Source organism: Pseudophryne corroboree, chromosome 11 (assembly GCF_028390025.1).
Source record: "Pseudophryne corroboree isolate aPseCor3 chromosome 11, aPseCor3.hap2, whole genome shotgun sequence".
Taxonomy (NCBI): Eukaryota; Metazoa; Chordata; class Amphibia; order Anura; family Myobatrachidae; genus Pseudophryne; species Pseudophryne corroboree.
Genome location: NC_086454.1, coordinates 155,309,083 through 155,334,447, shown reverse-complemented (window position 1 = coordinate 155,334,447; position 25,365 = coordinate 155,309,083). Strand labels below are relative to the sequence as shown.

The 25,365-nt window shown below is 48.3% G+C and overlaps 1 protein-coding gene across 1 annotated transcript in view; it reads left to right on the top strand.

Moving 5' to 3' along the window:
* The window catches only part of LOC134969209 (NACHT, LRR and PYD domains-containing protein 3-like), a 115,863-nt gene extending 101,553 nt beyond the window's left edge, over positions 1-14,310 (top strand). The window contains exon 11 of the mRNA XM_063944998.1: positions 14,143-14,310. Within this exon, the coding sequence (XP_063801068.1) occupies positions 14,143-14,197 (55 nt within the window). The 3' untranslated portion in view covers positions 14,198-14,310. The remainder of the gene's footprint in view (positions 1-14,142) is intronic.
* Positions 14,311-25,365: the final 11,055 nt, after the last annotated feature.

Sequence of the window (25,365 nt, the reverse complement as noted above, 5' to 3'; positions counted from 1 at the left end):
AGTGGATGCTGGGTACTCCGTAAGGACTATGGGGAATAGACGGGCTCCGCAGGAGACTGGGCACTCTTTAAAGAAAGATTAGGTACTACATCTGGTGTGCACTGGCTCCTCCCTCTATGCCCCTCCTCCAGACCTCAGTTAGGGAAACTGTGCCCGGAAGAGCTGACATTACTAGGAAAGGATTTGGAATCCAGGGTAAGACTCATACCAGCCACACCAATCACACCGTACAACTTGTGATAACTATACCCAGTTAACAGTATGAACAACAGCTGAGCCTCATTCAACAGATGGCTCAGAACAATAACCCTATAGTTAAGCAATAAGTATATACAAGTATTGCAGAAGTCCGCACTTGGGACGGGCTCCCAGCATCCATTACGGACTACGAGAAATAGAATTACCGGTGAGTAAATTCTTATTTTCTCTGACGTCCTAGTGGATGCTGGGTACTCCGTAAGGACCATGGGGATTATACCAAAGCTCCCAAACGGGCGGGAGAGTGCGGATGACTCTGCAGCACCGAATGAGCAAACTCAAGGTCCTCCTCAGCCAGGGTATCAAACTTGTAGAATTTTGCAAACGTGTTTGATCCCGACCAGGTAGGAGCTCGGCAAAGTTGTAAAGCCGAGACCCCTCGGGCAGCCGCCCAAGAAGAGCCCACCTTCCTCGTGGAATTGGCTTGGACTGATTTAGGATGCGGCAGTCCAGCCGCAGAATGTGCAAGTTGAATCGTGCTACAGATCCAGCGAGCAATAGTCTGCTTAGAAGCAGGAGCACCCAGCTTGTTGGGTGCATGCAGGATAAACAGCGAGTCAGTTTTTCTGACTCTAGCCGTCCTGGAAACATAGATTTTCAGGGCCCGGACTACGTTCAGCAACTTGGAATCCTCCAAGTCCTGAGTAGCCGCAGGCACCACGATAGGTTGGTTCAAATGAAACGCTGATACCACCTTTGGGAGAAATTGGGGACGAGTCCTCAATTCTGCCCTGTCCATATGGAAGATCAGATAAGGGCTTTTACATGACAAAGCCACCAATTCTGACACACGCCTAGCCGAAGCCAAGGCCAAAAGCATGACCACTTTCCACGTGAGATACTTCAACTCCACGGTCTGAAGTGGCTCAAACCAATGTGATTTTAGGAAATCCAACACTACGTTGAGATCCCAAGGTGCCACGGGAGGCACAAAAGGGGGCTGAATATGCAGCACTCCCTTAACAAACGTCTGGACTTCAGGCAGTGAAGCCAGTTCTTTTTGAAAGAAAATAGACAGGGCCGAAATCTGGACTTTTATGGATCCCAATTTTAGGCCCATAGTCACTCCTGACTGTAGGAAGTGCAGAAATCGACCCAGCTGAAATTCCTCTGTTGGGACCTTCATAGCCTCACACCACGCAACATATTTTCGCCATATGCGGTGATGTTTTGCTGTCACATCCTTCCTAGCTTTTATCAGCGTAGGAATGACTTCAACCGGAATGCCCTTTTCCATCAGGATCCGGCGTTCAACCGCCATGCCATCAAACGCAGCCGCGGTAAGTCTTGGAACAGACAGGGCCCCTGCTGTAGCAGGTCCTGTCGGAGCGGCAGAGGCCAAGGGTCCTCTGAGATCATTTCTTGTAGTTCCGGGTACCAAGTTCTTCTTGGCCATTCCGGAACGATGAGTATAGTTCTTACTCCTCTCTTTCTTATTATCCTCAGTACCTTTGGTATGAGAGGAAGAGGAGGGAACGCATAAACCGACTGGTACACCCACGGTGTCACTAGAGCGTCCACAGCTATCGCCTGAGGGTCCCTTGACCTGGCGCAATATCTTTTTAGCTTTTTGTTGAGGCGGGACCCCATCATGTCCACCTTTGGCCTTTCCCAACGATTTACAATCAGCTGGAAGACTTCTGGATGAAGTCCCCACTCTCCCGGGTGGAGGTCGTGCCTGCTGAGGAAGTCTGCTTCCCAGTTGTCCACTCCCGGAATGAACACTGCTGACAGTGCTGTCACGTGATTCTCCGCCCATTGGAGAATCCTTGTGGCTTCTGCCATTGCCATCCTGCTTCTTGTGCCGCCCTGTCGGTTTACATGGGCGACCGCCGTGATGTTGTCTGACTGAATCAGCACCGGCTGGTTTTGAAGCAGGGGTTTTGCTTGACTTAGGGCATTGTAAATGGCCCTTAGTTCCAGAATATTTATGTGTAGGGAAGTCTCCTGACTCGACCATTGTCCTTGGAAGTTTCTTCCCTGAGTGACTGCCCCCCAACCTCGGAGGCTTGCATCCGTGGTCACCAGGACCCAGTCCTGAATGCCGAATCTGCGGCCCTCGAGAAGATGAGCACTCTGCAGCCACCACAGCAGAGACACCCTGGCCCTCAGGGACAGGGTGATCAACCGATGCATCTGAAGATGCGATCCGGACCACTTGTCTAACAGATCCCACTGAAAGATCCTTGCATGGAACCTGCCGAAGGGAATTGCTTCGTAAGAAGCTACCATCTTTCCCAGGACTCGCGTGCAGTGATGCACCGACACCTGTTTTGGTTTCCAGAGATGACAACTCCTTGGCCTTCTCCACCGGGAGAAACACCTTCTTCTGTTCTGTGTCCAGAATCATACCCAAGAACAGCAGACGCGTCGTAGGAACCAGCTGCGACTTTGGGATATTCAGAATCCAGCCGTGCTGTTGTAGCACTTCCTGAGATAGTGCTACTCCGACCAACAACTGCTCCATGGACTTTGCCTTTATAAGGAGATCGTCCAAGTACGGGATAATTATAACTCCCTTCTTTCGAAGGAGTATCATCATTTCGGCCATTACCTTGGTAAATACCCTCGGTGCCGTGGACAGACCAAACGGCAACGTCTGGAATTGGTAATGGCAGTCCTGTACCACAAATCGGAGGTACTCCTGGTGAGGTGGGTAAATGGGGACATGTAGGTAAGCATCCTTGATGTCCAGTGATACCATAAAATCCCCCTCTTCCAGGCTTGCAATAACCGCCCTGAGCGATTCCATTTTGAACTTGAACTTCCTTATATAAGTGTTCAAGGATTTCAAATTTAGAATGGGTCTCACCGAACCGTCTGGTTTTGGTACCACAAACATTGTGGAATAGTAACCCCGTCCCTGTTAAAGGAGGGGAACTTTGATTATCACCTGCTGGAGGTACAGCTTGTGAGTTGCCACCAGTACTACCTCCCTTTCCTTGGGAGTAGCTGGCAAGGCTGATTTGAGGAAACGGCGAGGGGGAGACGTCTCGAACTCCAGCTTGTATCCCTGAGATACCACTTGTAGAACCCAGAGATCCACCTGTGAGCGAACCCACTGGTCGCTGAAGTTCCGGAGACGGGCCCCCACCGCACCTGGCTCCACCTGTGGAGCCCCAGCGTCATGCGGTGGACTTAGTGGAAGCAGGGGAGGATTTTTGTTCCTGGGAACTGGCTGTCTGGTGCAGCTTTTTCCCTCTACCCCTGCCTCTGGGCAGAAAGGACGCGTCTCTGACCCGCTTGCCTTTCTGGGGCCGAAAGGACTGTACTTGATAATACGGTGCTTTCTTAGGCTGTGAGGGAACCTGAGGTAAAAAAGTCGACTTCCCAGCTGTTGCTGTGGACATGAGGTCCGAGAGACCGTCTCCAAACAATTCCTCACCCTTATAAGGCAAAACTTCCATGTGCCTTTTAGAATCAGCATCACCTGTCCACTGCCGAGTCCATAATACTCTCCTAGCAGAAATGGACATTGCATTAATTCTAGATGCCAGCCGGCAAATGTCCCTCTGTGCATCCCTCATATATAAGACTACGTCTTTAATATGCTCTATGGTTAGCAAAATAGTATCCCTGTCAAGGGAATCAATGTTATCTGACAGGGAATCAGACCATGCTGCTGCAGCACTACACATCCATGCTGAAGCAATAGCAGGTCTCAGTATAGTACCTGAGTGTGTATACACAGACTTCAGGATAGCCTCCTGCTTTCTATCTGCAGGCTCCTTTAAGGCGGCCGTATCCTGAGATGGCAGTGCCACCTTTTTTGATAAGCGTGTGAGCGCCTTGTCCACCCTAGGGGATGTCTCCCAGCGTAACCTATCCGTTGGCGGGAAAGGGTACGCCATTAGTAACCGCTTAGAAATTACTAGTTTCTTATCCGGGGAACACCACGCTTCTTCACACAATTCATTTAACTCATCAGATGGGGGAAAAGTCACTGGCTGCTTTTTCTCCCCAACATAATACCCTTTTTTGTGGTAACCGGGTTAATGTCAGAAATGTGCAACACATTTTTCATTGCCGTAATCATGCATCGGATGGCTCTTGTGGATTGTACATATGTCTCATCCTCGTCGACACTGGAGTCAGACTCCGTGTCGACATCTGTGTCTGCCATCTGAGGTAGCGGGCGTTTTTGAGCCCCTGATGGCCTCTGAGACGCTTGGGCAGGCGCGGGCTGAGATGACGGCTGTCCCAAAGCTGTTACGTCATCGAACCTTTTATGCAAGGAGTTGACACTGTCGGTTAATACCTTCCACATATCCATCCACTCTGGTGTCGGCCCCGCAGGGGGCGACATCACACTTATCGGCTCCAGCTCCGCCCCCACGTAAGCGTCCTCATCAAACATGTCGACACAGCCGTACCGACACACCGCACACACACACAGGGGATGCTCTGACTGAGGACAGGACCCCACAAAGTCCTTTGGGGAGACAGAGAGAGAGTATGCCAGCACACACCAGAGCGCTATATAACAGAGGGATTTACACTAATACAAAGTGAATTTTCCCCCAATAGCTGCTTATTATCACAATTGCGCCTAAATTTATGTGCCCCCCCCTCTCTTTTTTACCCTTTCCGTAGTGTATACTGCAGGGGAGAGCCTGGGGAGCGTCCTTCCAGCGGAGCTGTGAAGAGAAAATGGCGCTAGCTGTGCTGAGGAAGATAGCCCCGCCCCTTCAGCAGCGGGCTTCTCCCGCTTTTTTAATATTTATGGCGGGGGATTAGGCACATATACAGTTTAGAACTGTATTATGTGCATTTTGCCAGGTAAGGTGTACAAATTGCAGCCCAGGGCGCCCCCCCCCCCAGCGCCCTGCACCCACCAGTGACCGGAGCGTGTGGTGTGCTGTGGGAGCAATGGCGCACAGCTGCAGTGCTGTGCGCTACCTTATTGAAGACCGGAGTCTTCAGCCGCCGATTTTCTCCTGGAATCTTCCGTCTTCTGGCTCTGCAAGGGGGACGGCGGCGCGGCTCCGGGAACGGACGATCGAGGTCGGGCCCTGTGTTCGATCCCTCTGGAGCTAATGGTGTCCAGTAGCCTTAGAAGCACAAGCTAGCTGCAAGCAGGTAGGTTTGCTTCTCTCCCCTAAGTCCCTCGTAGCAGTGAGTCTGTTGCCAGCAGATCTCACTGAAAATAAAAAACCTAACAAATACTTTCTTTTTTAGTGAGCTCAGGAGAGCCCACTAAGTGCATCCAGCTCTGGCCGGGCACAGATTCTAACTGAGGTCTGGAGGAGGGGCATAGAGGGAGGAGCCAGTGCACACCAGATATAGTACCTAATCTTTCTTTAAAGAGTGCCCAGTCTCCTGCGGAGCCCGTCTATTCCCCATGGTCCTTACGGAGTACCCAGCATCCACTAGGACGTCAGAGAAATCCAGATTCACATAATACACTTCAGCTCCCCCATGTGTCACTCCAACCAACACCCTCCTGTCACTCTAGCCAGCACCATCCTGAATCTCTCCAGCTAGCTCCCCTGTCACTCCTACTAGCACCCTCCCATGTCACTCAGCCAGCTCACCATGAGTCACTCCTGCCAGCACCCTCCTGTGTTACTCCAGCCAGCTCTCCCATGTGTCAGTACTCCCAGCAATCTACTGTGTCACTCCAACCAGCTTCCCCATGTGTCACTCCTGCTTCCACCCTCCTATGTCAATCCTAGCCAGCTCCTCACGAGTCACTCCTGCCAGCACCCTTCTGTGTCACTCCAGCCAGTTCTCCCATGTCTCACTACTGCCAGCACCCTCCTGTGTCACTCCAGTCAGCTCCGCCATGTGTCACTCCTGCCAGGACCCTCCTGTGTCACTCCAGCCAGATCACCCTTGTCACTCCAGCCCCCACTTATGTGTCACTACAGGCCCCACAACTCATGCCACTGTAGAAGTCCCTTATATGTCCTCTGTTTGCCGGTGGGTGCCTCACCTCTAGTATCTGTCTCCCTCAGTTCTCAGTGCTACTGCGTATCTGGCTGAAGTACAGTGGTTCCAGGATCTGTTGTGGTCATGTGATTTTTGAGTGTTGGGGAACCACATTTGAATAAAGAGCCGCATGGCCACCGCTGCTTTAGAGGTTAAAGGGAAGTTATAGATGCACCAGCCACACTGTGCAAATGGAGGGAGCAGTGAGTGGATCTGTTGTATGAAAGGGCATTCAATGGTGCAACAAATGGCTTACATATTTCTTCTGCTCAGTTGGGCAACGGTATGGCGAGTGCAGGGCACTAGCTAAACTCATCACATGCATAAGGTCAGGAGTAAAAGGGTGGTAAGGTGAGCACCAGTAGACAACAATTATCTGGTGTACGGATGTAGGGTGCACCATATGGGCATTGGGTATGTTTTACCGGCGGCTGGGTCCCAGTAGTCAGCATACTGAAGGTGGGATCCCGGCCGCCAGAATGCTGCCGGGGAGGGGGGGTGAGCGCAACGAAGCCCCTTGCGGGCTTGCTGTGCTCGCCACAGGTTCTATTCCCACTCTATGGGTGTCGCGGACACCCACGAGTGGGAAAAGTCCTGGGCCCTCTGGCAGCCGGGATCCGACATCGGTATGCTGATTGCCGGGATCCCAGCGTCGGTATGCTGACCACCCGGATCCCGCCCGCCGGGATGATAACTACATCCCCCAAGCGGAATAGGTAAAGAATGAAATGTATTATGACAACTGTGGAAAATAAAATGTCTAAAATGTGACATAATCAGGAAAATAAGGAACGGGTGAAAAACGTAGTAAAATGAAAGGAGAAAATCAGACACAGATGCTATTATCATGTGTGTTGTGGAAAGACACAGAAGGAGAGAATTATAAAGATAAAAAATAGAGAAATAACAAAGAGAGATAGCAGGGCTGTCTTAACAGCAGTGTAGGACCCTGGGCAAGGCAATGTACTGTGGCCCCTACCCACCTTCCAGCAGTGTGGGTGGGGGGTGCTATCGCCGGCAGCTGTGATACCCCACAGGTGGTAGGGGGTGTTTCATCTTCCGCTCAGCATGCAGGAGCTGGAGCAGTATTTTTTACTAATTACTCCTTTACTACATGGATTGGGAGGGTTTAGGGGGGGTCATTCCGAGTTGATCGCTCGCTAGCTGCTTTTAGCAGCAGTGCAAACGCTAAGCCGCCGCCCTCTGGGAGTGTATTTTAGCTTAGCAGAAGTGCGACCGAAAGGTTCGCTGAACTGCTTAGAAATATTTTCATGCAGTTTCTGAGTAGCTGCAGACCTACCCCTTCCTTGCGATCACTTCAGTCTGTTTAGTTCCTGTTTTGACGTCACAAACACGCCCTGCCTTCGGCCAGCCACTCCTCCGTTTCCCCAGGCACGCCTGCGTTTTTATCTGACACGCCTGCGTTTTTCAGCACACTCCCGGAAAACGGTCAGTTACCTCCCAGAAACGCCCCATTCCTGTCAATCACTCACCGATCAGCAGTGCGACTAAAAAGCGTCGCTAGACCTTGTGTGAAACTGCATCGGCTTTTGTGAAAGTACTTTGCGCGTGCGCACCATACGCATGCGCAGAAGTGCCGATTTTTTGCCTGATCGCTGCGCTGCAAACAACGGCAGCTAGCGAACAACTCGGAATGACCCCCTAAGTGAGATTGGGTGGGAGTTAGAACACTAAACTGTAGAAGGGGGCACTGGGTGTTAATATGCGGGGAAAAGGTGAATAGTGGAATGGGCTTAATATTTATCATTTTCCAGTGGGATGGCAGCTTCCTTGACCACATATATCTCCGGTTCCTGGTGATGGATTTCTTAGCTTTGGGATAAACAACTAGAGACTCCCACCTTTCAGGGGGTACCAGGGTCTTGGGGATCTGGGTTCAGGAGCTGGCGCAATCCACCAACAAATATATAACACTGAATCCCAGGGGTGTGGTACTGGAGCAGGGACTGGCTGCTGGAAGAGTGATATATCCGGTTTTGGCTATGTTAGAGACAAGCTGCCAGTGTCCACTGAAAGGGGAGAGTCTCAGCTTTTGGATGATAACCTCAGAAAAATTTAAGTCAGACAGAACCAGAGATATTCGTCCGTGAAGAGCAATTAATAGGCTCCATTGCTTTGAAGTTGGGAATTTCCAGTTCCCCAGAGACGATTTTCAAAAATCTGGTACCCCTGGAAAGAGGGGACCCTCAGCTATCATTCCAGACCTCTAGAATCCTGGGGCCCTTGGGCGACTTCTAATTAAGCCCAATGGAAAAGACAGCCCTGAGACAGAGAGATAGGCCTATATCCTAGATAAACAGATTATGAACATTAGAGGACAGTAGCGTAACATTTATTACAGGTACTATAAATTCCACAATCATGGTTTTTCATTAAAACTGCCCACCAAATCCTATGCTGGTCCTGAATGACTTTACCTGCATCTTTCCTAAATAACATACATCAATAATTCATGTAGATTTAAGATGCCATACCCATCTGTTTGGCTTCTGATCTCATTGCATGGGGCAATGAGTATCACCACTATAACAGCACATAAACTGAAAACAAATGGTATGGTAAATCTTTACCAAATACATGTGATTCGCTGGACAGGCTGCTCTGCGACTACTGCATGTTTATTTTTCCAGGTGACCTCCTCGCACTACTGCAATTGGTTAAATTCACCACCAATATCATTGTGACACTTGATTTCGATCAAAGAATTTTTATTATTGCAGACATGCTATCAACGGCTGTACCTATGGTGCCTCTTTTATCCCATATACTTGTATATATCATGTTAAGTTCGTTTAACGTTCAGGAAAAAGCAGTACCTTATTACACAAGTGTTCGGGCCGATGCGGCCGCTAAATGTATGCGATAAACCTCTAAGAAATGTGTGCATGTTGCGTAGCCATGCCGACACGCTGTGAGCACAATGCAGCTGAATACGTGTAGCTGAATACACTTTGAACCCTTAACAGGAATGGAATGCGACACCAATTGTATATGTTATGTTGTGGTCCAACGCAGCAACAAATATTTACTAAAAGGGGATACACACAGAAATACAACAATAATACAAGAGAAGAAGCTACAACCAATAGTACCTACGTTTGTTCGCCTGCGCCTCCCGGATCCGGTCCTCAGTCAATCTTAGCAAGATGACCTCCTGGCCGGCCTCAGAGTATTAGCCTGAGGCCGGCCAGGAGGTCTTTTATACAATGGTCCAAAACACAATACAATGGGAAATGTATGCTCTTCTTCCATTGGTCCGGGGGTGGGACATATTCTGTGCACTGGGGATCATTGGTCAGCTCAACCAGTGGGCGATGACTAAGTCCTGAGATGTGATTACTGTTGTTTACATCTGAGTTCCTGCCCCAAGACCAGTTAAACCCACCACATTATCATACATGAATCCGGTATTGCTATAACTTATTGCCGCAATATGAGACAATATCCTCACACCCACGGTTTACTGCTTATGTGACCCTGAACAATGTGATCCCACACATGATATATTTATCCATTCCCATCCTCGTGATATGTGTATATATATATATATATATATATATATATTGTTCTCTTGTTTGTTCTGTCTTCTAGTGCAACAATGACAGTCCAGTATCTGTTGACTCACAAATAAACTCTAAAACAATTGGGGCAAACAACAGTATTTACACATTCCCTCAGCCCAAGGTCCATTTTCTATGATCATAATGCTTTCGTAAACAAGACAGTCTGATACATTCAAGACACTGTTTGTATTGAGTTCCTGGAAGTATCACCTTTGAATGTGTATAAGAGCGATTTGCTATTTTGTGTGTGCACAGTAACTTGCCGTTGAAGTGTGTATAGACTATGTGTAAATTATGCACTATATAGATAAAATATTGAATATGGCTTTGTGGCTTTTCTATGCGAATGCATATGTTACTGTATTTACTCATACCACGCTCCAATACGCAGGGCATCGTGAGCCAATGTACTCAGTGTGCGGGTGTGCGCACGTATGGCGAGTACGCACCCGTACATAGGCCACTATGTGTGGTGTTTGCATGTGTTGAGTGTAGGTGTAATATTTTCGACTTCAACAATCGTTAAGCAACATTTCCACATTACTCAGATTAAACATCACATGTGTCTTCTAAAATCCCTGATACACTCCCGATCTGGCAGGGACTCTATCTTCCACATCATCCACATCTGACTAACAGGGACTATTCCCACTTGTGGGAATAGAACCTGTGGCAGGCGCTTCATTGTGCTGGCCCCCCCCTCCCCTTCCCCCTGCCGGCATTATAATCCCGGCATCGGTATGGTGACCGGTGGGAACCCAAGCGCTGGTCACCCATACCCAACCCCTAAAATGAACCCCTGTGTGTGTGAGTGTACTTGTGTGTTAGGGAAATTAGACTGTACGCTCCAACGGGGAAGGGACTGATGTAGATGACATTTACTACCTTTTCTTAACAAAATCATCTATATACATCTTATTATGCCTATTATGCTGAAATGTGTCCCAGATAGAACATACATTTTATTGAAATCCAATTATGTACATTATTTGTAAATCTGTATTCTCCAAAATAGAATGATGAATAAAGCAAGTTTCTTCATGAAAATAGCATCCCCACCCCTCCATTTCCATGGCATGGCTCTTGAAGGGGAGGACTGGTGTGATCACACGCAGATGATCAGCCAGCCTGGGATGGGGCAGCATCTGAGCTGAGTGCTCAGTGATGTCCGGCAGCAAACAAGTGCACACATGCGTGCCGTAATCCTGGAAATATGATTGGAGGCACTAGTCCTGAGATTGAAATCCAGACATTTTTGGACGAAAATCCCAGGATCCTGCCGATCATGATCCCAGGCAGGGCCGACTTTTCGTATGGGCTCAATGGGCTATTGCCCAAGGGCCCCATGAGTATAAGGGCCCCCTGGCTGATAGCTGAGGGTCCCCTCTTTCCAGGGGTACCAGATTTTTGAAAATCGGCCCTGGGGAACCGGAGATATCCGACTTCAAAGCAGTGGTTCCCATCCAAGCCTGTTAGTTGCTCTTCCCAGCCAGATATCTCAGGTTCTGTCTGACTTAGAGTTTTTTGCTGTAGTTCCTGATCTAGCAGGTAGGTCTCTCTAGTTTTTTATCCCATTAAAAGCTAAGAAATCTATTTCCAGGACCTTGAGATATTTGCAGTCAAGCAGCTTCCCTCCCACCAAAAAAGATAAATATTAAGCCCACACAACCATCCACTCCTCCCCTACGTATTAAACACCCCCTACCACCTTCATACCTCCCAACATGACCCTCTCCAGGAGGGACAAAATGCTCTGCTCCTACACTTTCCTCTTAATTTATGTTTGCTGTCACCTAATTTAAACAGGTTAATGGATAAGAAAGGTGTTTCAGCACAGGTGATGGTAATCATAAATTAAGAGGGAAGTCCAGGAGCAGAGCATTCTGTCCCTCCTGGAGAGGGTCATGTTGGGAGGTATGCACCCTGGAAGTCATGTACCAGGGCCACTTCATCCAGCACAATGCCCCCTTCTACAGTTTAGTGTTCTCCCTCCCGCCCCATCTGTGCAGTAAGAGTAATTAGTAGAAATTACTGCTCCAGGTCCTACATGCTTAGCACAAGTCAGAACACCCCCTAACGCCCGCGGGACATCAAAGCTGCCGCTGATAGCACCCCCCCCCCCTTACTGCTGGAGGATGGGTAGGGGCCACAGTGCGTTGCTGTGCCCAGGGGCCTACACTGCTGTTAAGACGGCTCTGATCCCAGGAGTGGCTTCTCTACTCTGGTGGCTTCCGGTTCTGTGCACCCTAAACTGCAGCCTGATCTGATGCCCAGGTGCTATTCCTAGCATAGAGCTCACCAAAAGGACTATTTAATATGACTAAAGAATAGAGCATTATTAGGTGCTCAACAATCCATGTACTTAAATCTGCAAGAGTTTAGCTGGATACACACCAGAGCGATGTCGCTCCAAAATGCCGCTTTGGAGTGACATATCGCTTACATTGCTCAGTGTGTACCCATGATTGCGCACTCCCGCGGTCGCAAACAGCGGACGCTATGTTTCATGTGCTGCAAATCAAACCTAGTGTCCATCGCTAGTGTCCTTGTTTATGCTAATGGAAGATCAGTGGCGGAACTAGCGAGCGGTGGGCCAAGGTGCGACAAAATGCTTTGGGCCCCCCTCCCCCCATCCAAGTCCACCCTCTCACCCTGGAGAGGATCTGGTGAGGGGGACCTGCTCAGGGCCAGAGAAATGGATACCTAGCAACAGTGCCGTAACTAGACATTTTAGCACTGTGTGCAAGAAACGGCATCGGAGCCCCACCCCTGCATGCAAAACAGAGGCAGTGTGCGCCATAGGCGTGGCTTCGTGGGGAAGGGGTGTGGCCACAAAATAATACCAATTCATAAAACGGTGCACAGTAGTCTCCATTATTCAAATTACGCCGCACAGTAGCACCACTACACCAGGTAGAGACCCTTTTACACCTTACGGCAGACAGATTCATCTTTTTACACATTACGGCAGACCGTCCCTTTTTACACATTACGGCAGACAGCGTCCCCCTTTTTACACATAACGGCAGACAGCGTGCCCTTTTTACACATAGCGGCAGACAGCGTGCACTTTTTACACATAATGGCAGACAGCGTGCCCTTTTTACACATAACGGCAGACAGCGTCCCCTTTTTACACATAACGGCAGACAGCGTCCCCTTTTTACACATAACGGCAGACAGCGTGCCCTTTTTACACATAACGGCAGACAGCGTCCCCTTTTTACACATTACGGCAGACAGTGTGCCCTTGTTACACATTACGGCAGACAGCGTCCCCCTTTTTACACATTACGGCAGGCAGATTCCCCCTTTTTACACATTACGGCAGACAGCGTGCCCTTGTTACACATTACGGCAGACAGCGCCCCCCTTTTTACACATTACGGCAGGCAGATTCCCACTTTTTACACAATGCGACAGACAGCGTCCCCTTTTTACACATCACGGCAGGCAGATTCCCCCTTTTTACACATCACGTCAGGCAGATTCCCCCTTTTTACACATTGCAGCAGGCAGATTCCCCCTTTTTACACATTGCGGCAGGCAGATTCCCCCTTTTTACACATTGCGGCAGGCAGAATTCCCCCTTTTTACACATCACGGCAGACAGTCCCCCTTTTTGCACATGAAGAAAGAGAAAGAAAGAAAGAAAGAAAGAAAGAAAGAAAGAATGAATGAATTATACTTACCCTCTCCGCTGGCTCAGGCTCCTCGGTGCAGCTTCAGGCAGAGATGGATCACGATTCCCGGGCAGGAGAGGAGGGAGGTGGAGGGAGCCGCAGCAGCGCTGTGTTATTGGTGGAGGCGCTGCTGCTGCTGTCCCTCTGCTTCACTACAGGCTGTTCTCCGCCGCTGTGAATGGATGGGATGCGATTCACAGCGGCGGAAGACAGCCTATAGTGAAGCAGAGGGACAGCAGCAGCAGCGCCTCAACCAGTAACAAAGCGCTGCTGCGGCTCCCTCCTCCTCCTTACCCCTGTACCGCTGCGCTCCTCTCCTGTGTCCTGCGGGCGGCTGTGTGCTGCGGACAGTGGCATGTAATGAGTCGGTTTGACTCATTACATGCTTTGGGCCCCTGGACAGTTGCGGGCCCCAGTGCAACGCACTGGTTGCACTGGCGGTAGTTCCGCCTCTGTGGAAGATGGAACATTGTCGTTCCATCCTTCATTAACATTGTGCCAGTGTGTAATGGCAATCCCTGCTGACGGGCATTCGTTCCAATGTCGGAACGAATGCCCGTTGCTTCAGTGTGTACCCTGCCTTAGGCTGCATCAAAGCCGTGATGAGAGCATAATGAGATACCTGCCTACAGAAAAATAATCACATAAAGTTGTTAGACTTATCCAATTGTTATGTATCTATGAAGGCAGAAAACACAGAAGAGAAAACGGAAGAGAATGCAGACAAAAAGAACAAGATAAAGATATGCAGTAACCATCCATCTAGGAGAAAAAGCAGGGAAAGAGAAGGGGCAAAGTGTCCTAGCAGGAACCACCTCAGAGATCTGTGAAGCACTCAAGTAATCTTAGAAAGGAACACGTAAGTATCTGTAAATCTGTAGATAAATCTAGAATGAAGAGTCAGTTAAACGCTGGAGGGACCTGAAAATGTGACATCCAAGGTTCCTATGATTTGGTTACGCTCCTGGAGGAATTACGAAGTATGTAAATGTATGCATTTTTTTTGGATGTCTGACCTATTTCGCGTCTGACTGTACTTGGACGGATCTGTCATCCTGTGAAATAGGGCATTTCAGGGCAGGGACTGGGCAGCACCAATGCAAACGCTCACAACTGCTCTGATTTGTGGCTGTGTCATGGGCATGCAGTAACAGCTCTCTGGGAGTCGTGCATAAGGGGAAGGGAAACCGGTTCCTAGGGGATCTCTTGCATCTAGTATGCTGATGGTGCATGTGTCGATTCTAAACGTGGCAGTTGGTGAAAAACCAATGGGCATTCAGCTTTCATCATGGAGACACATGAAGTCCTGCGTTAGCCCTTTGGATTCTCACATTAGCGTAAGTTAGTAAATCAGGTTTCCGCGGCTGCCCACAACTGGAGCTACATTACATGTGCCCCAAATAATCTAACAACTAGATAAAAAACAATAGAAAATTATAACTCACTACTGCAGGCAGCATCACTAAGAAACTTGCTCCTGGCACTGAGAAAGAAAAACTGCAATTCTCCCAACTAGGGGATTTAGGGGAGGAGCGAAGACTTAGGGGGGAATTTAATTAGCCCCAATATTTTTTTTTACCATTTTTTTTCAGGCTAATCAATTAGCCCTTGTTTTTTGCGCCCGAGAAAAAATTATATTTATGGATGAAAACATAGAATCCATGATAAGTTCACTGACCTATGTGTTTTCGCTTCTGGATTGGCGAAAACAGTCTTTTTATCTGCCATTTTTTTTCCAGAGATTGCCCGAGGCCCCGAAAAAAAAGTCCAATAATAGCTTCCGGCGGGTGCGCTTCGCGGCTAATTGGATAGCCCTGGCGGATCATTTAGCCTGCTATAAATTACCACACTTAGTTGACTCCCCCCTTAATTGACAACTAACTAAAGTGTCCTAGAAAACTGCAATTTAAGGAGATGCAACACAAGGGGCACATTTATCATTGATCACATTTATCATTGATTGCATTGCAGAATCAGCTGCATCAGGGAGGTTCACTGGGCCAAGGTACTGAGAGTGGAGGGCATCGCCACGATCCCACTCAGAACCAAAAAATATACATACTGTGGCTGGAGACCCGTCCCACCTGATAAACCGTTCACCGTAATCTAAATGGACGAATATGCACTAGGCGTCATGTACTGTAAACGCATTTTTAAAAATGTGTTTAAACATGTTATATTTAATGCTCTAGGCCAGTGGTTCTCAAACTGTGTGCCGTGGCACCGAGGCTCTTGCAGGGGTGCCTTGGATTGGTGGTCCAGGACAAATTCAAATTATTTATGATCAATGTAATAGGCAAAACCAGTGCTGATGGCTTCCAATCATAAACTATGTGGAGAAACAGGAGTAAATATTGTCCCCTACCACACAGAATGACATATAAGCACAATTAAGTTAATTTAATATTTATTTCTAAATTTCTCAATAGAATTTTTTTGGCCTAGGGGTGCCGTGAAAAAAATTCTGATACTCTAGAGTGCCGTGATTCAGAAAGTTTGGGAACCACCACTCTAGGCACAGTTGCAGACATGCACATTTAAAATGCATGAGCTAAGCACTTAGGAGGAATGTGTAAGTTGTTTTGGTTTTAAAATGCATTGACATTTCTTTGAGATGCATTCTAGGGGAGTATTCTAGTATATCTGTGTAACAGTTATAGAGACACACAGGTGAAAAGGGATTTTTGGGTTCCAAACCCCTTTCACACCGCACAAGTAACTCTGTATATTGCCAGGCCAACGTGGGTCGATGTGCGGCGTGAAAGGGGTAAGTACCCAATTCCTGGGTCACCTGACCCGGTATTTCAACCCGGCAATAAAGCAGGGTTATTCCTGGGATATTACCGGGTCAGGTGCAGTGTGAACGGATTGCAGGGTCGATGCAATCCAGGACCCGTTCATAGTATAGGGAGAGGCGGCGTTAGAGGGACAGGTGGTGCTTAGAGATGGCATGATCTCCATGCACCGCCTCCACACACGTCACCGCCGACGTCTCAAACCCGCCAATTTACCGGGTTGGTGCTGCCAGTCTGAAAGGGGTCTCAACCAGGTCGCCCCCGCGAAGGACCCGTGTACAAGTCCCAGGCAGCACATGGTTCCAGGTGCCACCTAGTAGGTGCCTGGTGATGGCATTAGAGATGAGCGGGTTCGGTTTCTCTGAATCCGAACCCGCCAGAACTTCATGTTTTTTTTCACGGGTCCGAGCGACTCGGATCTTCCCGCCTTGCTCGGTTAACCCGAGCGCGCCCGAACGTCATCATGACGCTGTCGGATTCTCGCGAGGCTCGGATTCTATCGCGAGACTCGGATTCTATATAAGGAGCCGCGCGTCGCCGCCATTTTCACACGTGCATTGAGATTGATAGGGAGAGGACGTGGCTGGCGTCCTCTCCATTTAGATTATAAGAGACTGAGAGAGATTTACTGGAGCTGACTAGGAGGAGTACTGTTACTGTAGAAGTGTAGAGACTGAGTGGAGAGAGTTTACTAGTGAGGACAGTGCAGTTTACTTTATAATCCGTTCTCTGCCTGAAAAAAGCGATACACAGCACACAGTGACTCAGTCACATACCATATCTGTGTGCACTGCTCAGGCTCAGGCCAGTGTGCTGCATCATCTATTATCTATATATAATATTATATATATCTGTCTGACTGCTCAGCTCACACAGCTTATAATTGTGGGGGAGACTGGGGAGCACTACTGCAGTGCCAGTTATAGGTTATAGCAGGAGCCAGGAGTACATAATATATTATATAGTGAGTGACCACCAGACACACAGTGCAGTTTATTTAATATATCCGTTCTCTGCCTGAAAAAAGCGATACACACAGTGACTCAGTCAGTCACATACCATATCTGTGTGCACTGCTCAGGCTCAGGCCAGTGTGCTGCATCATCTATATATATATTATATATCTGTCTGACTGCTCAGCTCACACAGCTTATAATTGTGGGGGAGACTGGGGAGCACTACTGCAGTGCCAGTTATAGGTTATAGCAGGAGCCAGGAGTACATAATATTATATTAAAATTAAACAGTGCACACTTTTGCTGCAGGAGTGCCACTGCCAGTGTGACTAGTGACCAGTGACCTGACCACCAGTATATATAATATTAGTAGTATACTATCTCTTTATCAACCAGTCTATATTAGCAGCAGACACAGTACAGTGCGGTAGTTCACGGCTGTGGCTACCTCTGTGTCGGCACTAGGCAGCCCGTCCATAATTGTATATACCACCTAACCGTGGTTTTTTTTTCTTTCTTTATACATACATACTAGTTACGAGTATACTATCTCTTTATCAACCAGTCTATATTAGCAGCAGACACAGTACAGTGCGGTAGTTCACGGCTGTGGCTACCTCTGTGTCGGCACTCGGCAGCCCGTCCATAATTGTATATACCACCTAACCGTGGTTTTTTTTTCTTTCTTTATACATACATACTAGTTACGAGTATACTATCTCTTTATCAACCAGTCTATATATTAGCAGCAGACACAGTACAGTGCGGTAGTTCACGGCTGTGGCTACCTCTGTGTCGGCACTCGGCAGCCCGTCCATAATTGTATATACCACCTAACCGTGGTTTTTTTTTCTTTCTTTATACATACATACTAGTTACGAGTATACTATCTCTTTATCAACCAGTCTATATTAGCAGCAGACACAGTACAGTGCGGTAGTTCACGGCTGTGGCTACCTCTGTGTCGGCACTCGGCAGCCCGTCCATAATTGTATATACCACCTAACCGTGGTTTTTTTTTCTTTCTTTATACATACATACTAGTTACGAGTATACTATCTCTTTATCAACCAGTCTATATATTAGCAGCAGACACAGTACAGTGCGGTAGTTCACGGCTGTGGCTACCTCTGTGTCGGCACTCGGCAGCCCGTCCATAATTGTATATACCACCTAACCGTGGTTTTTTTTTCTTTCTTTATACATACATACTAGTTACGAGTATACTATCTCTTTATCAACCAGTCTATATTAGCAGCAGACACAGTACAGTGCGGTAGTTCACGGCTGTGGCTACCTCTGTGTCGGCACTCGGCAGCCCGTCCATAATTGTATATACCACCTAACCGTGGTTTTTTTTTCTTTCTTTATACATACATACTAGTTACGAGTATACTATCTCTTTATCAACCAGTCTATATATTAGCAGCAGACACAGTACAGTGCGGTAGTTCACGGCTGTGGCTACCTCTGTGTCGGCACTCGGCAGCCCGTCCATAATTGTATATACCACCTAACCGTGGTTTTTTTTTCTTTCTTTATACATACATACTAGTTACGAGTATACTATCTCTTTATCAACCAGTCTATATATTAGCAGCAGACACAGTACAGTGCGGTAGTTCACGGCTGTGGCTACCTCTGTGTCGGCACTCGGCAGCCCGTCCATAATTGTATATACCACCTAACCGTGGTTTTTTTTTCTTTCTTTATACATACATACTAGTTACGAGTATACTATCTCTTTATCAACCAGTCTATATATTAGCAGCAGACACAGTACAGTGCGGTAGTTCACGGCTGTGGCTACCTCTGTGTCGGCACTCGGCAGCCCGTCCATAATTGTATATACCACCTAACCGTGGTTTTTTTTTCTTTCTTTATACATACATACTAGTTACGAGTATACTATCTCTTTATCAACCAGTCTATATATTAGCAGCAGACACAGTACAGTGCGGTAGTTCACGGCTGTGGCTACCTCTGTGTCGGCACTCGGCAGCCCGTCCATAATTGTATACTAGTATCCAATCCATCCATCTCCATTGTTTACCTGAGGTGCCTTTTAGTTGTGCCTATTAAAATATGGAGAACAAAAATGTTGAGGTTCCAAAATTAGGGAAAGATCAAGATCCACTTCCACCTCGTGCTGAAGCTGCTGCCACTAGTCATGGCCGAGACGATGAAATGCCAGCAACGTCGTCTGCCAAGGCCGATGCCCAATGTCATAGTACAGAGCATGTCAAATCCAAAACACCAAATATCAGTAAAAAAAGGACTCCAAAACCTAAAATAAAATTGTCGGAGGAGAAGCGTAAACTTGCCAATATGCCATTTACCACACGGAGTGGCAAGGAACGGCTGAGGCCCTGGCCTATGTTCATGGCTAGTGGTTCAGCTTCACATGAGGATGGAAGCACTCAGCCTCTCGCTAGAAAAATGAAAAGACTCAAGCTGGCAAAAGCAGCACAGCAAAGAACTGTGCATTCTTCGAAATCCCAAATCCACAAGGAGAGTCCAATTGTGTCGGTTGCGATGCCTGACCTTCCCAACACTGGACGTGAAGAGCATGCGCCTTCCACCATTTGCACGCCCCCTGCAAGTGCTGAAAGGAGCACCCGCAGTCCAGTTCCTGATAGTCAGATTGAAGATGTCAGTGTTGAAGTACACCAGGATGAGGAGGATATGGGTGTTGCTGGCGCTGGGGAGGAAATTGACCAGGAGGATTCTGATGGTGAGGTGGTTTGTTTAAGTCAGGCACCCGGGGAGACACCTGTTGTCCGTGGGAGGAATATGGCCGTTGACATGCCAGGTGAAAATACCAAAAAAATCAGCTCTTCGGTGTGGAGGTATTTCACCAGAAATGCGGACAACAGGTGTCAAGCCGTGTGTTCCCTTTGTCAAGCTGTAATAAGTAGGGGTAAGGACGTTAACCACCTCGGAACATCCTCCCTTATACGTCACCTGCAGCGCATTCATAATAAGTCAGTGACAAGTTCAAAAACTTTGGGTGACAGCGGAAGCAGTCCACTGACCAGTAAATCCCTTCCTCTTGTAACCAAGCTCACGCAAACCACCCCACCAACTCCCTCAGTGTCAATTTCCTCCTTCCCCAGGAATGCCAATAGTCCTGCAGGCCATGTCACTGGCAATTCTGACGAGTCCTCTCCTGCCTGGGATTCCTCCGATGCATCCTTGCGTGTAACGCCTACTGCTGCTGGCGCTGCTGTTGTTGCCGCTGGGAGTCGATGGTCATCCCAGAGGGGAAGTCGTAAGCCCACTTGTACTACTTCCAGTAAGCAATTGACTGTTCAACAGTCCTTTGCGAGGAAGATGAAATATCACAGCAGTCATCCTACTGCAAAGCGGATAACTGAGTCCTTGACAACTATGTTGGTGTTAGACGTGCGTCCGGTATCCGCCGTTAGTTCACAGGGAACTAGACAATTTATTGAGGCAGTGTGCCCCCGTTACCAAATACCATCTAGGTTCCACTTCTCTAGGCAGGCGATACCGAGAATGTACACGGACGTCAGAAAAAGACTCACCAGTGTCCTAAAAAATGCAGTTGTACCCAATGTCCACTTAACCACGGACATGTGGACAAGTGGAGCAGGGCAGGGTCAGGACTATATGACTGTGACAGCCCACTGGGTAGATGTATGGACTCCCGCCGCAAGAACAGCAGCGGCGGCACCAGTAGCAGCATCTCGCAAACGCCAACTCTTTCCTAGGCAGGCTACGCTTTGTATCACCGCTTTCCAGAATACGCACACAGCTGAAAACCTCTTACGGCAACTGAGGAAGATCATCGCGGAATGGCTTACCCCAATTGGACTCTCCTGTGGATTTATGGCATCGGACAACGCCAGCAATATTGTGTGTGCATTAAATATGGGCAAATTCCAGCACGTCCCATGTTTTGCACATACCTTGAATTTGGTGGTGCAGAATTTTTTAAAAAACGACAGGGGCGTGCAAGAGATGCTGTCGGTGGCCAGAAAAATTGCGGGACACTTTCGGCGTACAGGCACCACGTACAGAAGACTGGAGCACCACCAAAAACTACTGAACCTGCCCTGCCATCATCTGAAGCAAGAAGTGGTAACGAGGTGGAATTCAACCCTCTATATGCTTCAGAGGTTGGAGGAGCAGCAAAAGGCCATTCAAGCCTATACAATTGAGCACGATATAGGAGGTGGAATGCACCTGTCTCAAGTGCAGTGGAGAATGATTTCAACGTTGTGCAAGGTTCTGATGCCCTTTGAACTTGCCACACGTGAAGTCAGTTCAGACACTGCCAGCCTGAGTCAGGTCATTCCCCTCATCAGGCTTTTGCAGAAGAAGCTGGAGGCATTGAAGAAGGAGCTAAAAGGGAGCGATTCCGCTAGGCATGTGGGACTTGTGGATGCAGCCCTTAATTCGCTTAACAAGGATTCACGGGTGGTCAATCTGTTGAAATCAGAGCACTACATTTTGGCCACCGTGCTCGATCCTAGATTTAAAGCCTACCTTGGATCTCTCTTTCCGGCAGACACAGGTCTGCTGGGGTTGAAAGACCTGCTGGTGACAAAATTGTCAAGTCAAGCGGAACGCGACCTGTCAACATCTCCTCCTTCACATTCTCCCGCAACTGGGGGTGCGAGGAAAAGGCTCAGAATTCCGAGCCCACCCGCTGGCGGTGATGCAGGGCAGTCTGGAGCGACTGCTGATGCTGACATCTGGTCCGGACTGAAGGACCTGACAACGATTACGGACATGTCGTCTACTGTCACTGCATATGATTCTCTCAACATTGATAGAATGGTGGAGGATTATATGAGTGACCGCATCCAAGTAGGCACGTCACACAGTCCGTACTTATACTGGCAGGAAAAAGAGGCAATTTGGAGGCCCTTGCACAAACTGGCTTTATTCTACCTAAGTTGCCCTCCCACAAGTGTGTACTCCGAAAGAGTGTTTAGTGCCGCCGCTCACCTTGTCAGCAATCGGCGTACGAGGTTACATCCAGAAAATGTGGAGAAGATGATGTTCATTAAAATGAATTATAATCAATTCCTCCGCGGAGACATTGACCAGCAGCAATTGCCTCCACAAAGTACACAGGGAGCTGAGATGGTGGATTCCAGTGGGGACGAATTGATAATCTGTGAGGAGGGGGATGTACACGGTGATATATCGGAGGGTGAAGATGAGGTGGACATCTTGCCTCTGTAGAGCCAGTTTGTGCAAGGAGAGATTAATTGCTTCTTTTTTGGGGGGGGTCCAAACCAACCCGTCATATCAGTCACAGTCGTGTGGCAGACCCTGTCACTGAAATGATGGGTTGGTTAAAGTGTGCATGTCCTGTTTTGTTTATACAACATAAGGGTGGGTGGGAGGGCCCAAGGACAATTCCATCTTGCACCTCTTTTTTCTTTTCTTTTTCTTTGCATCATGTGCTGATTGGGGAGGGTTTTTTGGAAGGGACATCCTGCGTGACACTGCAGTGCCACTCCTAGATGGGCCCGGTGTTTGTGTCGGCCACTAGGGTCGCTAATCTTACTCACACAGCTACCTCATTGCGCCTCTTTTTTTCTTTGCGTCATGTGCTGTTTGGGGAGGGTTTTTTGGAAGGGACATCCTGCGTGACACTGCAGTGCCACTCCTAGATGGGCCCGGTGTTTGTGTCGGCCACTAGGGTCGCTAATCTTACTCACACAGCTACCTCATTGCGCCTCTTTTTTTCTTTGCGTCATGTGCTGTTTGGGGAGGGTTTTTTGGAAGGGCCATCCTGCGTGACACTGCAGTGCCACTCCTAGATGGGCCCGGTGTTTGTGTCGGCCACTAGGGTCGCTAATCTTACTCACACAGCTACCTCATTGCGCCTCTTTTTTTCTTTGCGTCATGTGCTGTTTGGGGAGGGTTTTTTGGAAGGGACATCCTGCGTGACACTGCAGTGCCACTCCTAGATGGGCCCGGTGTTTGTGTCGGCCACTAGGGTCGCTTATCTTACTCACACAGCGACCTCGGTGCAAATTTTAGGACTAAAAATAATATTGTGAGGTGTGAGGTATTCAGAATAGACTGAAAATGAGTGTAAATTATGGTTTTTGAGGTTAATAATACTTTGGGATCAAAATGACCCCCAAATTCTATGATTTAAGCTGTTTTTTAGTGTTTTTTGAAAAACACACCCGAATCCAAAACACACCCGAATCCGACAAAAAAAATTCGGTGAGGTTTTGCCAAAACGCGTTCGAACCCAAAACACGGCCGCGGAACCGAACCCAAAACCAAAACACAAAACCCGAAAAATTTCAGGCGCTCATCTCTAGATGGCATACCACTTTCTTACCTTGCTACGGCAAGCAGGATCCTCCTCCTCTGTGGCAATGTCTTCCCAGTGATATTTGGGAAGATGGCTCATATGCACTAGAGAACAAAGTGTCTGGCACATAGTGATTGTTCTATCGCTCATTAATATCTGCCTAGTGTGTACCAGCAATCTCCCAATGCGCAAGGCAAAGGGTAATCACCATTGCACATCAGCACAATTGCTGGCTGCACTAGTGTGCAATTAGTGTCTTTAAAATTTAAGGATTAACAAAAAAAAAAAAGATGTTAACGGGAGAATTTTATCACTACCCTGAGGAGTAATGATGGCCCATTGATGGGTACACACCAGATAATAAAGTGGACACATCGTTCACGATATCGTCCATTGTTTATGCACTGTCGCTGACGGGCAATATCAACAGCGAGGGCCAAAGCAGCATGACCCCTGTCGCCGTCACTCGCGGCATCGGCAAATGTATGCAACTGCTGATGCAGACAGCCTGCCGGGACTCGACGCACACGTTATCACTGGGTACACACTATCGCCAGTGTGTACACACTAGTGATACCTGGCCTTTTTGTAGTTTTGTAACAACAAATCGCCTTCATCGCTCAGTGTGTATGGGTGATTGTGCGTTCCCACAGCCGCTACTGATGATCGCTAGGTTTAATGTGCCGCACATCAAACCTAGCGATATCACTAGCGACTTTGTTAATGCTAATGAAGGATGGAACATAATCGTTTGGTCCTTCATTAAACTTGTCCTAATGTGTACGGCAATCCCCTCTCAAGGGCATACGTTTCCAGTGTGATTTTGAGGTGGCCCGCTGGATCTTCCACGTCTCGGCGACTGTTACAGACAAGTGACGAAGATTAATCTGTCTACATCATAGTCTATGCGGAATAGGAGACCGTTGCTTTTCAGGACATTGAGTTTCTGAAAATCCCGGCCTTTGGGATTGCTATTCTATGAAGTAGCTGCAACATTATGGAACATTACAATATTTTGACACTATCCCTACATGGATTGTTATGAGCCAATCTTATCCTGTATATAATAAAGCATGATAATTAATGTTAGAGAATTGTGCTTCGTGTGCCAGTACGGCTGCCCCTCTCCTACTTTCCTACTCCGAGTCCCAACACTACTAGCATGGTAGCGTCTAAGATGCCTTCGCCGGAAGGACCTAGTTCACGTCAGGCAGTGGGCGGTGCTGGGGGCGGAGTCGAAAGAAGCGACGCGCGCGTACGCGTGGTACGCGGGAACTTTAAATAACAGCGCAGTGCAGTCAGTGTGACAGAAGGAAAGGACAGTGCGGCCGCGGTATTGAAGCTCTCCGGCGCTGGTTTATATTAGTGGGATCCCAGGACAGGACTTGATTAGCACCTTGTTGCCGTCAGACTGCTGGAGAGTAAGATTAATTTAATGTTTTATTTAGCTTATCGTGGTTAGGTGTTATGGATGGGAGCTGCTCAACGTGCCCTGTGGGTTAATGACCCCCCCCCCCCCTCATGTCTGCACAGAGTGGGTTAATGCCCCCCCCCCCTCATGTCTGCACAGAGTGGGTTAATGCCCCCCCCCCCCTCATGTCTGCACAGAGTGGGTTAATGCCCCCCCCTCATGTCTGCACAGAGTGGGTTAATGCCCCCCCCCTCATGTCTGCACAGAGTGGGTTAATGCCCCCCCCCCTCATGTCTGCACAGAGTGGGTTAATGCCCCCCCCCTCATGTCTGCACAGAGTGGGTTAATGCCCCCCCCCTCATGTCTGCACAGAGTAGGTTAATGCCCCCCCCCCTCATGTCTGCACAGAGTGGGTTAATGCCCCCCCCTCATGTCTG